This window comes from Pleurodeles waltl, chromosome 3_1, assembly GCF_031143425.1.
Source record: "Pleurodeles waltl isolate 20211129_DDA chromosome 3_1, aPleWal1.hap1.20221129, whole genome shotgun sequence".
In the NCBI taxonomy this organism is placed as follows: Eukaryota; Metazoa; Chordata; class Amphibia; order Caudata; family Salamandridae; genus Pleurodeles; species Pleurodeles waltl.
Genome location: NC_090440.1, coordinates 272,719,660 through 272,733,337, shown reverse-complemented (window position 1 = coordinate 272,733,337; position 13,678 = coordinate 272,719,660). Strand labels below are relative to the sequence as shown.

General features: G+C 44.7%; 1 protein-coding gene across 2 annotated transcripts in view; it reads left to right on the top strand.

The window, feature by feature from the left end:
- The window catches only part of MAPDA (N6-Methyl-AMP deaminase), a 174,565-nt gene extending 162,570 nt beyond the window's left edge, over positions 1-11,995 (top strand). For both annotated transcript variants that reach the window (XM_069222368.1, XM_069222369.1), the window contains one exon: positions 11,675-11,995. In XM_069222368.1, the coding sequence (XP_069078469.1) occupies positions 11,675-11,881 (207 nt within the window). In that variant the 3' untranslated portion in view covers positions 11,882-11,995. The remainder of the gene's footprint in view (positions 1-11,674) is intronic.
- The last annotated feature ends 1,683 nt before the right edge of the window (positions 11,996-13,678 follow it).

The window sequence follows — 13,678 nt, the reverse complement described above, 5'->3', positions numbered from 1 at the left end:
TCTTGTACCCCACCGCTGATCCACCAATGTAGGAAGTTGGCTCTGTATGTGCTATTTCAAAGTAAGGAATAGCATGCACAGAGTCCAAGGGTTCCCCTTAGAGGTAAAATAGTGGTAAAAAGAGATAATACTAATGCTCTATTTTGTGGTAGTGTGGTCGAGCAGTAGGCTTATCCAAGGAGTAGTGTTAAGCATTTGTTGTACATACACATAGACAATAAATGAGGTACACACACTCAGAGACAAATCCAGCCAATAGGTTTTTATATAGAAAAATATATTTTCTTAGTTTATTTTAAGAACCACAGGTTCAAATTCTACATGTAATATCTCATTCGAAAGGTATTGCAGGTAAGTACTTTAGGAACTTCAAATCATAAAAATTGCATGTATACTTTTCAAGTTATTGACAAATAGCTGTTTCAAAAGTGGACACTTAGTGCAATTTTCACAGTTCCTGGGGGAGGTAAGTTTTTGTTAGTTTTACCAGGTAAGTAAGACACTTACAGGGTTCAGTTCTTGGTCCAAGGTAGCCCACCATTGGGGGTTCAGAGCAACCCCAAAGTCACCACACCAGCAGCTCAGGGCCGGTCAGGTGCAGAGTTCAAAGTGGTGCCCAAAACACATAGGCTAGAATGGAGAGAAGGGGGTGCCCCGGTTCCGGTCTGCTTGCAGGTAAGTACCCGCGTCTTCGGAGGGCAGACCAGGGGGGGTTTTGTAGGGCACCGGGGGGGACACAAGCCCACACAGAAATTTCACCCTCAGCAGCGCGGGGGCGGCCGGGTGCAGTGTAGAAACAAGCGTCGGGTTTGTAATGTTAGTCTAGGAGAGATCTCGGGATCTCTTCAGCGCTGCAGGCAGGCAAGGGGGGGGTTCCTCGGGGAAACCTCCACTTGGGCAAGGGAGAGGGACTCCTGGGGGTCACTTCTCCAGTGAAAGTCCGGTCCTTCAGGTCCTGGGGGCTGCGGGTGCAGGGTCTCTCCCAGGCGTCGGGACTTTGGATTCAAAGAGTCGCGGTCAGGGGAAGCCTCGGGATTCCCTCTGCAGGCGGCGCTGTGGGGGCTCAGGGGGGACAGGTTTTGGTACTCACAGTATCAGAGTAGTCCTGGGGTCCCTCCTGAGGTGTTGGATCTCCACCAGCCGAGTCGGGGTCGCCGGGTGCAGTGTTGCAAGTCTCACGCTTCTTGCGGGGAGCTTGCAGGGTTCTTTCAAGGCTGCTGGAAACAAAGTTGCAGCCTTTCTTGGAGCAGGTCCGCTGTCCTCGGGAGTTTCTTGTCTTTTCGAAGCAGGGGCAGTCCTCAGAGGATGTCGAGGTCGCTGGTCCCTTGGGAAGGCGTCGCTGGAGCAGGATCTTTGGAAGGCAGGAGACAGGCCGGTGAGTTTCTGGAGCCAAGGCAGTTGTCGTCTTCTGGTCTTCCGCTGCAGGGGTTTTCAGCTAGGCAGTCCTTCTTCTTGTAGTTGCAGGAATCTAATTTTCTAGGGTTCAGGGTAGCCCTTAAATACTAAATTTAAGGGCGTGTTTAGGTCTGGTGGGTTAGTAGCCAATGGCTACTAGCCCTGAGGGTGGGTACACCCTCTTTGTGCCTCCTCCCAAGGGGAGGGGGTCACAATCCTAACCCTATTGGGGGAATCCTCCATCTGCAAGATGGAGGATTTCTAAAAGTTAGAGTCACTTCAGCTCAGGACACCTTAGGGGCTGTCCTGACTGGCCAGTGACTCCTCCTTGTTTTTCTCATTATTTTCTCCGGCCTTGCCGCCAAAAAGTGGGGCCTGGCCGGAGGGGGCGGGCAACTCCACTAGCTGGAGTGTCCTGCTGGGTTGGCACAAAGGAGGTGAGCCTTTGAGGCTCACCGCCAGGTGTGACAATTCCTGCCTGGGGGAGGTGTTAGCATCTCCACCCAGTGCAGGCTTTGTTACTGGCCTCAGAGTGACAAAGGCACTCTCCCCATGGGGCCAGCAACATGTCTCGGTTTGTGGCAGGCTGCTAAAACTAGTCAGCCTATACAGATAGTCGGTTAAGTTTCAGGGGGCACCTCTAAGGTGCCCTCTGTGGTGTATTTTACAATAAAATGTACACTGGCATCAGTGTGCATTTATTGTGCTGAGAAGTTTGATACCAAACTTCCCAGTTTTCAGTGTAGCCATTATGGTGCTGTGGAGTTCGTGTTTGACAGACTCCCAGACCATATACTCTTATGGCTACCCTGCACTTACAATGTCTAAGGTTTTGTTTAGACACTGTAGGGGTACCATGCTCATGCACTGGTACCCTCACCTATGGTATAGTGCACCCTGCCTTAGGGCTGTAAGGCCTGCTAGAGGGGTGTCTTACCTATACTGCATAGGCAGTGAGAGGCTGGCATGGCACCCTGAGGGGAGTGCCATGTCGACTTACTCGTTTTGTCCTCACTAGCACACACAAGCTGGCAAGCAGTGTGTCTGTGCTGAGTGAGAGGTCTCCAGGGTGGCATAAGACATGCTGCAGCCCTTAGAGACCTTCCTTGGCATCAGGGCCCTTGGTACTAGAAGTACCAGTTACAAGGGACTTATCTGGATGCCAGGGTCTGCCAATTGTGGATACAAAAGTACAGGTTAGGGAAAGAACACTGGTGCTGGGGCCTGGTTAGCAGGCCTCAGCACACTTTCAATTGTAAACATAGCATCAGCAAAGGCAAAAAGTCAGGGGGCAACCATGCCAAGGAGGCATTTCCTTACAGCATTCTTTTGTAACGGAAAGCCCCCAACGGTGTAACAAAGGATGTCACATGTCTAGATAGCTAATGAAAGTTTACTTGATTATACGCAGATGACATACCAAGAACAGTAAATACAAGCCCTTTCCCTTCAATTGTTAACGTTTCAGAAATATATGGAAGAGGTTGTCTGTCAACCCATATGTTCTTGTTCAAATCTCAAAGATCAATGCATAACGGAATTTGTCCTACTTCCTTTGGCACTACCACAATCTGTGCAAGCCATTCAGAAGCTTCAATAGATTTGATTATGTCCTCTACTAACAATTTGTCTAATTTTTGTTTCAAAGGTTCTTTCGTCATATTAGGAATATTTCGTAATTTATGAACTACCGGTTTTGCACCTTTTCTCAATATTATTTTATGAGAGAAACCCTTTAACAAACCTAGTTTACTTGGAAATACTTAAAGCATAATTTTCAACTAAATTATTTTGATATTCAATGTTTATTTCTTCTATTTCCTCCTTTTCTGTTAGCATTACTGGTTCCTCCGAATTGGGATTCAATATTATGCCTGGATCCTTCTGATGACGCCATCCCAATAAATTCGATCCATAGTCTGTAACATATATTCTCACAAAAACAGCCCTTCCTTTTAAAGTGATTGTCATCCATTCCATTACTAAAATTTCTGTTATTTTCCACGCATAACCAAGTGCCTTTATATCCAGTTTGACTAGCTGAGAATCTTCAACACATGCCCACCCAGATTCATAGGTTTCTTTCGATATGAGTGTGAACAAACTTCCTGAGTCTATCAAGATTTGGTACATTGTTCAAAAATATTCGCCCATGCGACTTCTCCAATTTATCAGTACTTGCCATTTTTACTTGTTGTCTCCATGTCACAACTTTAGTTGAGCACGGACCATCCTCCCTTGAACTTCCCAGATCCTCGTCCACTACTAAGACTACCTCATGAATGTTCTCACAAACATCATGAATCTCTTAATCTATGACCTGAATTCTTTTTTCTCTTTCTACTCCAAATTTGAATTTGCACACTTTTGCAAAGTGTCCTCTTTTCCCACAGTTTTTACAAATTGCATTTTCGCTGTACACATCTTACCAGATGTAATATGTCCTGGGCATCACACCAATAGCACTTACCATAACTCCATTCAGGTCTTTTTTGCCTTTCTTCTCCTCCTATTCTTACTTTAGCCCTTTCCACATTGTCTCTTAAATTCTTTTTTTTCCACATATGTCTCTGACCATCTCCTATTTTCAATTTTGTTAGTATTTCCTTCATTATGTGACAACCAAACAACTGTGTGCTCCATTCTTTAAGCTAATTGTATCACTTCTTCCATGCTTGGGTCCTTCATCAATAGTTTTTCTTTTATCCTTTTGTTATATGTGCATCTTACTATCTGATCTCTTATTAGTGAATCAGTTAACTGTTCAAATCGACAAGATAATGCAAACTCTGTTAATGCTGCTACATAAGACGCAGTATCTTCGTCCACTTTTTGGGCTCTTGAGAAAAACTTGTGATGCTCCAAGAACAAATTTGTTTTTGTAGTGAACTGGATGTCTAGCATTTGCATAGACACACCAAAGACATTTGCAGGCTGTCCATCTCCCATTCCCAAAGATACTTCAGGTAGATCCTCATAAATCCTTCTTCCTTCGATTCCTAAATGATGCAGAAGCGTGGCTTGCCTTCTAGGTGGTCCATAACGATCACCACCAATAGCCAGTATGTAAGTAAAAAATATTTTTTTCAATTGTTTGCAGGGTATGGGTGGTTCCCCTGGTGTAGATAAAAATGGTGGTGGTGATGCCATATTTTGACCTTATGCCTGTTTTTTAATTGATTTTTTTTTCCCATGAAACGTTTCATTTTAACATAGTAATTTAATATAGTAAGCTAACACAACAAAATAACTCAACAAACTAATATAATAAACTGTAGTATTTAATTGAAAAAATGCATGTTTCTCATCTTAGCTTTTCCTTATGCATACATTTGTATTCCACTCCTATTTTTATTAATAGCTTTGCAATGTTTAGTCCTTCCTCTGTTTTAATGTTGAAAATGTCCCCCAGCAGAGTTTTGATTTCGTTGTGATCCTCATTCAACAGGTAGCTTTATTTATTTATTTTTCTTTTTCCTCCAGTTAAATTTGCTTCCTGTTTCCTCGATTTAATTATATTTATTATTACTGCGTTAAGTGTTGTGCAACTTCGTTAATAGTGATTGTGGAACTCTCAGGATCACAGGTCGCGTTCCTCATTCACCAATGCTAGCGAACAGCACTGATTCACTGTTTGCGTCTATTGCTACCACTTCTGTTTTCAGTGCAGTAACACCACGTTAAGAGTCACGTACTCTTCCTGTTTCTTTGATGTATAACGTGCCACTTCCTCATGCTCCCTATTGGCACTATACGCGTGCTGTTGTCATGACTCGTTGAGCTTTCCTCTCACTCAATGAAGCCTTGCGCTCACATTTGTAATGAGTCACGCTGTAAATCGCTCACGTTCAGCCGTTTCGAAATGCTTTATATAACTACCTTCTTTTCTATAAATTGCTTAGTATCATCGAAAATGTCATTAATCACTTGATAAAAATATCTGCTTAGAAGACAGTACAGTAACTTTCCTGAAAATGAAATATATGAGCCTCCGGAACGCAGAGCAGTAAAATTCTTGAAAATGAAATATACGAGCCTCCAGGGGGTGAAGTTGTCCTTTATCTGTCCCATGCATAGAGAGATCCCATCCTCATCGCCAATGTAAGGATAAAACACATCTGAATAGTTTATTTTCTTTTATATTCCTTAAATTCCTTCCTGTGACATCTCCAGAAGAGCTCCTGGGCTCGTCAGCTTTCTCTCCCTCTCCATTCCATATGACCTAAAGGCTAACATCACTACATTCCAATGCCCCACTGTCATTGAACACAATTGACATAAGATATCTGCACACAGTTGCATCCAATAGAGAGCAGACAGCTTTCTAGTCATGAGTGTAGGGCTGTCCAAAAGCCACTCTATGCAGTATTGTGTACACTGTCATCCGCGGCATTCAGTTGATGCTGTCTATAGCAAAACTGAAAAAACAGAAGACCCTTCAACAAGGTTATTTTCGGAAAAAAATCTTTATTGATGATTGTTGCTAAAGTTGCTTCAAATTTTCATGTTAATTCAGCAGTCTTTTAGTTCACATCAACTACTGCTGAAAAGATTCTGATGCCAAGAAGCATATTTTTAATCAAACTATCTTCTTTTTCTTTTGATTATTCAACTAACTTGTTAAAGTAGGTTATTTCTAGATTTGGTGTTGCCTGTAAATGCTGGTGGATGTCAAATGAAATGAACCATTGCCGGGCAGAATCACAGCGCACTAACCGAGAGGCTTAGCGGCTACAAATGCTTTCTGAGCCATGATCTGTCTAAAAGAAATGTCAAGGAAGACAACTGGAAGAACCCTGAATGTTGTTAGGGTATTGTAGCATTTGTATTGCTCATACCCCGGATGGTTTCTCTCTGTTCTACTTCATAAACTGAGTGGAGATGTGTGACAAGTTATTTTCACCTTTCCATGTAAAACTCTACTGTACTACCAGGCATGTAGATTAATAGTAGAAACAATGTTTTAGGGGGTTTCTCTGCATTGCTTTCTTTTATAGATTTACGAAAGACCCACCCAGCTCCCTGGTGAGGATGGTAGAGAATATACCTCTTCCTATGACATAGGAATTTTCCATGGCCAGAGTAATAGATTTTAAGGCCATAGCCTTTAGTTGGCTAATTGAAAAAATAACTAAAACAATGTTGATGGGATGCTAAGTGATATGATTTATGCCCCAGGGCTCCCTTTTGACAATAGGCAATATTCAAAAGGAATTTGAAGGATGTCAACACTGGAGAACTTAAGTTGTAGGAAACAAATGTTTTGTTCATACGTTTATGGACCACATATTGACTTTGTGTTTTACGAAAAAAAACTCTGTACTCTTTGGTTTTCTTTATTTGGCAGTAATTCTGTAGTTGTGTGTCGAATCACACATGAATAAAAAGGTTTTAAAAAAGGATTGCATATTATCGAGTTTTCAGCTTGTGAGTTTGTGTTATCACTGTGTAGAACATTGCCATAATCACAGTCAATTTTAACATCCTTAGAAGAGTATGATCTAGATCTCTGTTTATAATATTAAGAGCTCCCTTCGGTGGTAGAGCCCATTGTGGCAAAATAGATGTTGTGAATGAGCGAGGCCTGATGATGAAGCATGCTCGGCTCCACATAAATCCCAATCTCAGTTGAGAAGAAGGTCTCTGGATCAATTGAGAAGACCCCCTCTTTGTCGTCCCACTCCAAGTCCTCAGGACGATCGGGTACGTCGAGGCATAAGAAGAAGTTGAAGAATGCAAAGCATTCTTCGTCTTCACTTTGTCCATCGGCCGACAAGACGATGGAGCGGGATCGTCGTTGATCTAAGTCTCCCTCTGTGAGGACTGCATCTGGGCCAACTCCGCACCTCCACAAGATTACAGGAGTTTGAGCACCCCCTGCCCAATTCAAGGAGTTTTATAAGGCCATGTTCCTCAGTTCTGGACCGACATCAGTTGTACCTATTCGACCTTCCCCGTGCCAGTCCCAGTGTCAACACTCCAGGCGCCGCTCATGCCACCGAGCTGCGCCACCCCCATCCGAAATGGAGCCAGATGGGTGTTGTATGACGCCGACTCTGGCGCAGGCAGGGGCCTTGCCCCTATGGTGGATGCTGAGCCTTATTCCTGTGGGATAGGTTTCAGTGAGAAAGGGGAGGGGTTGCTGGACCTTTTAGAATACCAGCTCCAAGACTTTATGTACTGGCATACGGACCTGGGTGAAGCCAGAGACTGGATATTTCCCCAGATACTGGCATGCTCTCTCTCCCTTCTGTGGCTATAGAGGATGGAGCTTCATATTTAATGGTCGTACAGAGGGCAGCTGAGGTCCTAGACCTCAAGCTACCTTTGGTGGCAGTCAGGACTAACCTCCTGACAGATGTGCTTCAGCCTGGGACTTCCTCCTCAGAACCCTTTCTCCACTTTAATGACACTCTTACAGATGTCCAACTGGGTATCTCAGGGGAATCATCTGAACAGGACAACTGCCCGCTGCTATCGCCCTGCACTGGGTGACCCAGGTTTCCTGATGCAACACCCCATCTCTGAGAGCTTGGTCATCCAGGCTTCCACCTCCCTGGGTGTATTCCCTTCCACACCACCCCCGATAGGGAATCCAAGAGACTGGACACACTTGGGAAGAAGATGTTTTCTTCCACCAACCTGGCATTGCAGTCCGTGAAGACCACGTGCCTTTTGAGCCGTTACTCCACACGCTGTAGGATGCGGTTGCGCAAGTGCTGCTAAATGCCCTGGATGGGGCCCGGGCTGTACCTTCGCAAGCAGTAGCTGATGAAGGAGACAAAGCAAAGTTCACGATCTGATGTGGATGGACACGACCGCCTATCTGGGCAGAGAGGTTGCTTCTACAGTGGCCTTGAGACACCATGCCTGATTGTGGACGTCTGGTTTTTCGGGGGATGCCCAAGCTAATCTTATGGACATGCCCTTTGATGGCACCCGTCTCTTTGCAGAAAAAGCAGAGTCGGTGCTCGAGCACTTCAAGGATTCTCATTCTACGTCCAGGTCCCTGGGCCTCGTGGGGGCCCCTTGTCCCCCTCAGTCTGCCAAGCCACATCCATTTCCCTCCAGCCTCTGCATGGCCGGGGATGTGACATTCACCGTCCTCGTGGATCAGGGAGATTCCGTCTCCCCCCACCCTCAGCAGCTGCCTCCAAACCTTCCTAGTCTGACGATTTCCCACTAGGGACCAGTCGGAGGCAGGATTCACCATTGCCTGCTCCCCTGGCAATCCATCATGTCAGACAGCTGGGTTTTGCAGATAGTCCAAAGGAGCTGCTACCTCCCTTTCAAAACTACCCCTCTATTCCCACCACCATCCTACATTTGGATGACAGAGGATCTCTTGGCACTTCTCCGAGAGAAAATTATGTCTCTCTTGACCAAGGGAGCTGTAGAGATGGTTCCTGTGCTAGAAGCAGGTTGTGGTTGCTATTCCCACTACTTTCTGGTGCCCAAAACGGACAAGGGCCTAGACCTTAGGTCCCCCAGTCTCTTTCTCAAGAAGGAGAAGCTCAAAATGCTGGATCTGGCTCAGGTTGTATCTGCCCTGGACCCAGGAGACTGGATGGCAGCATTGGACTTGCAGGATGCGTATTTCCATATCCCCATCCTGCGTCTCCCCAGACGTTACTTGTGGTTCACGGTAGGCCACAAGCACTTTCAGTTCATCATGCTCCCCTATGGACTTACCAGAACCCCGAGGGTGGTCACCAAGGTGGTTGCTGCTCATCTGGGCAGATCAGGGATTTCAGTCTTTCGCTATCTCAGCGACTGGCTGTTGAGGATGGGCTCGCCTCAGGCTGTTGTCGCCCACCTCCAGACTACAGAAGACCTGCCTTCACTGGGGTTCACTATAAACATGCTGAAGTTACACCTGACTCTTTCCCAGATGCTCCCTTTAATCTGAGATGTCCTGGACACAGTGCAGTTTTGGGCTTGTCCTCCTAAGCAGTGAGTCAGGGATATTCAGGCTATGATACCAATGTTTCAGCCCCTGTCATGGATTTTGGTGATATTTTCTCTGAGGCTTCTGGGCCTCATGGCCTCCTGCATCTTGCTTTTGTGACAGATGCCAGGTGGCATATGCAGGCTCTGAAGTTTCAGGGTACACAGCATCAGGGAAATCTCTCTGACATTGTCTAGATCTCAGATGGAACTGCACAAGATCCGGAGTAGTGGCTAATAAACCCCAATTGGGTCAGAGGCAGGTCCCTCTATCTTCCCCAACCCAATATGGCAGTAGTGATAGATCCATACTCCTGGCATGGGGCGGCCCCCTGGGAGAGGCAGAGATTAGGGACACCTGGTCTCTGGCGGAGTCTAGACTCCACTTCAACCTGTTGGAGCTCCGGGCGATCAGACTAGCATTGAAAGTATTTTTTCCCTCTCTCAAAGGGAAGGTAGTGCAGGTGTTGACGGACAACACCACTGCATGTGATACTGCAACAAACAGAGCGGGTGGGATCATGGACCCTTTGTGAAGGGCTCAGCACATGTCTCCTGTAGGTTTCTTAAAGGCCTTACTTAGATGTTTCCTCCAGCTCCATCCTCAATGGGATTTGAATTTAGTTTTGGCATTTCTGATGTGCGCTCCATTAACACCTTTCCACAATTGTCCTCTCAGGCTTCTTACTTTGAAAACAGCCATCCTTGTGACCATTACTTATGCCCGCACGGTGAATGAGCTGAAGACATTGGCATTAAGTCACCCTACCTTTCCATCTATCCTGACAAAGTGGTGCTTCACACTAGGGCCTCCTTTCTGCCAGAAGTGGTTACGCTCTTCCATGTAGGCCAGTCTATCACCTTAACTATTTTTTATGCAGCCCTGCATCCTTCTGACTGCACCCCTGGACCCAAAAAGAGTGTTTCTGTTCTACCTTGATCGTAATAAAGAGTTCCGGGTGGATGATCAACTCTGTTGGTTATGTGGGTGAGAATAAAGGTTGGGCAGTACAGAATAGAACCCTCTCCAGATGGGTCGTACTCTGCATTAAAATGTGCTACGCACTGGCTAAGAAGCAACCTCTTAAGAGTTTACGTGCTCATTCTACCAGAGCTAAGGATGTGACCACTGTGTTAGCACGTAGAGTTCCAGTCCTTGTCATCTGTCAGGCGACAAAATGGGCATCTCTGCAGATGTTTACCAAACACTACTGCCTACACAGTCAGGTCCGTAGGGAGGGGCCTTTTGCCTATTCTGTCCTGCAGGACTTTCTAGTATGATCTCTGGGAATGGTATTGCTTGGGTATCTTTTCTTAAGGGAAGGAATCTGCAACTAAACATCTCTGTTAGTTGGGCAAGTTACATACCTTTGGTAATGCCTTGTATGGTAGAGAAAATATCTAGTTGCAGATTCCTTACCAATCACCCATCCTCCCCGCTCTGCGAACTGATTTGTACAGACAGGGACTGCCCTTTCAGGGCCCTAGTTTTGACGTACCAGTGGTGAGTGTTCTTCATGGCTCTACCCTTCTAGCATGTAAAGTTGTGAAAAGAAACTGATGTTAGCACACCAAGGTGGCGCCTATATAGGACCTGCAACATCATATCTGGTGCAAACGACACCGGCGACAGATGTGGAGCTGATCGACGCCACCTAACGGCATGCAGGGATACTGCTCAAGAAAAATGTCTGACACCTGGGTAAATTCTAAGGTAAGGAATCTGCAACTAGATATTGCCTCTGCCAGATAAAGCATTACCGAAGATAAGTGACTTGGCCATTAACACTAAGGGCCTGATTTAGAGTTTGTCGGCTGTGTTACTTGGTCACAACGGTGATGGATATCTCGTCCGCCGAAATCCAAATCCCTTTATATCTCATTGCCCTCAGTTGGTATAATATATCTCACCATGCCTTTTTTGTTATGTGATACTAGTAAGGATAATATTAGCAAGTATTGCCATCACTCTCTGTCTGGTGATACGATTTTGGGGGACATATATAGCATGAAATCGTAGTTGGTTTACAATGAATGATGATGATTTTGCTTTGAGTGACACAAAACATGAGCTTCGCTTTCATTGTCTGTTTGATGTCACTGAGAACCCATTGGTGAAACACGTTTCGATCTGTGATTGTTTGTTGTCTACATGCTGCATTGCAGTAGTAGTTTATCCACACTTCTGATAATGCAGCATCTTCTTCATCTTAGGCCTGTAATTTGAGGTCAGCCATTAACTGCAATTAATCTCCCCAAAATTGGGTACAAGATTTAAATCAGAGATGAATACCATAGAAATCATATGTTGTTTTTTTGTTTCCTTCTCTAGACAGATGATAAAGGTGTCTTTGCAACAGATCTCTCTCAGGAGTACCAGCTTGCTGCCAGTACATTTGAGTTGAACCCAGCACAAATATGGGACCTTTCCTACAAGTCTATCAAGTATATTTTTGCATCAGACGATGTGAAATCAACCCTAAGAGAAAAGTGGAATAAGCTAAAGCCGGAGGTTTTCTCAATTGCAAATGAGAATTGATCTTTCAGGATAATGTTTGAAATGGAACAGACATTCACATGCTCATTGTGACATATTCTATGAATGTCAACTAGAACTGTGTCATGTGGTATATTAAACTTGGTACACCTTTTAGTCTGGTAGCATTTTGAGTATTGTAGTTTTGCTTTTCCCACTACAAATGTGGGCCAGTGGAGTAACAAACCCTTAGGTGCTTATTCTTGGAATGTACTGCGAGGGTGGTCCCCTCATATTTGATCACCCTACCACCTGCCATTTTATGCACCTCACGGTTGCGATTATTCCACCCCACCAACCCCTCAAGCTATCAGCAGTACTTTCAGTTATACGAATAGGTTCAAAGAGATCAACAAGTTCTGCATCTTTGCCATTGTTCAACCTTTGGGTTTACTTTCTCTATTTTTTATTCCCCTTACTTCCATTTTACAACTTCTCTGTTGTTTTCCAGTAAGTTCATTTCTATATGTGTATTTTCCCATCCCTTTCACTCTCCTTTATTGTTTCTTCTTCATCTTGCATTTCTTGGTTATTATCCACTTTCTTATCTCTTTTGCTTTTCCATTTTCTTTCCCATCACTTGCTTTCTTTCTAGTTTGTTATCCCCTTCGTTTTCATTCTCTTCCTTTTAGGTGTTTTCCAATCTTTTTCTTTCCTATATCTCAAGTTTCCTGTCTCCTTTCATATCCTCTTCCTTGGCCTCCACTTGTGTGTTCCTTCTCCTTTGCTGTTCCTTTGCTTCTCTCTGCCTTCTTAACTCTTATTCACTTTGTCTTTCTGTGTCACCATGCTGAGTACTAACTCCTCTATACCACATACCCCACACACCTTCGGTTTTGTCAGATGGGTCTCATCGTTTGGTTATTTATGTCTCTCTTGCTAAATTCAAAGGATTTTTTCGACACTTTCAATAGAATGCAATACCTAAAGCAGCAGTGGAGCAAGACTCTCACTCTGTGAACTTGCACTGCACTTGCGTGTCACACTCCCCAGAAGTAGTTCATAGGTGTAGCAGCAGTGCAGCCTTCACTCACGCACCACAGCAGGTGCTACACAGGTAGGAGCATTGCAGAGGAGAGCAAGATTACCTCATGCAGGTTATGCTTAAGCAGCACCAGTGCATGTTTCCTCCACACAGAAGAGGAATAGCACACAAAGCTGCACTGCAAGCTTACCTGATGCAAAACAGGCATAGCAGAAGCAGCCTCTGTACAAGCTTTATTCACACAATGAAGAATCACACTATGAGCAACAGTACTGCGAACTTTCCTTGCACAGAAAATGAGCAGGATGGACAACAGCCTTAAAATCATATTTTTATTTTATTTTACTAATGGGTGCAATTCAAATTAGTGTGTGTGCCTGGGTCCCCTTTTACTAAGATTTTTTTTGCCCGTTCAGGCCATATAATAAATTACCGTTTGGAGAAGCAATTGCCATATTGGTAAAGAGGTCAGCCCGGGGATTCTGCACAGTGGAAAGCAAGTTGTGGATAGGCCACTAGCAATATATCTCACTTTGTGAACCCTGGGCGGCCCACACAAATACCCAGGAATTACTTTCACAATTGAAGTGCCTAGTGCAACAATCTTTGTTAGCGCCCCTTGTTCCCCATGACATCCTTCCTAGGCCTGGGCAAAAATGTTAATTCCACGAGGCAATCAGAGGAATTTTGGTAATTCCCCGTTACTCTTGCAGTGTTGAATTACTGATAAATTAAAATTCCGCCACTCAACCAGCCAAATTAAAAAGTATACAATGCATACCACTCTGCATCCTTGCATACTGTTCAATGATACA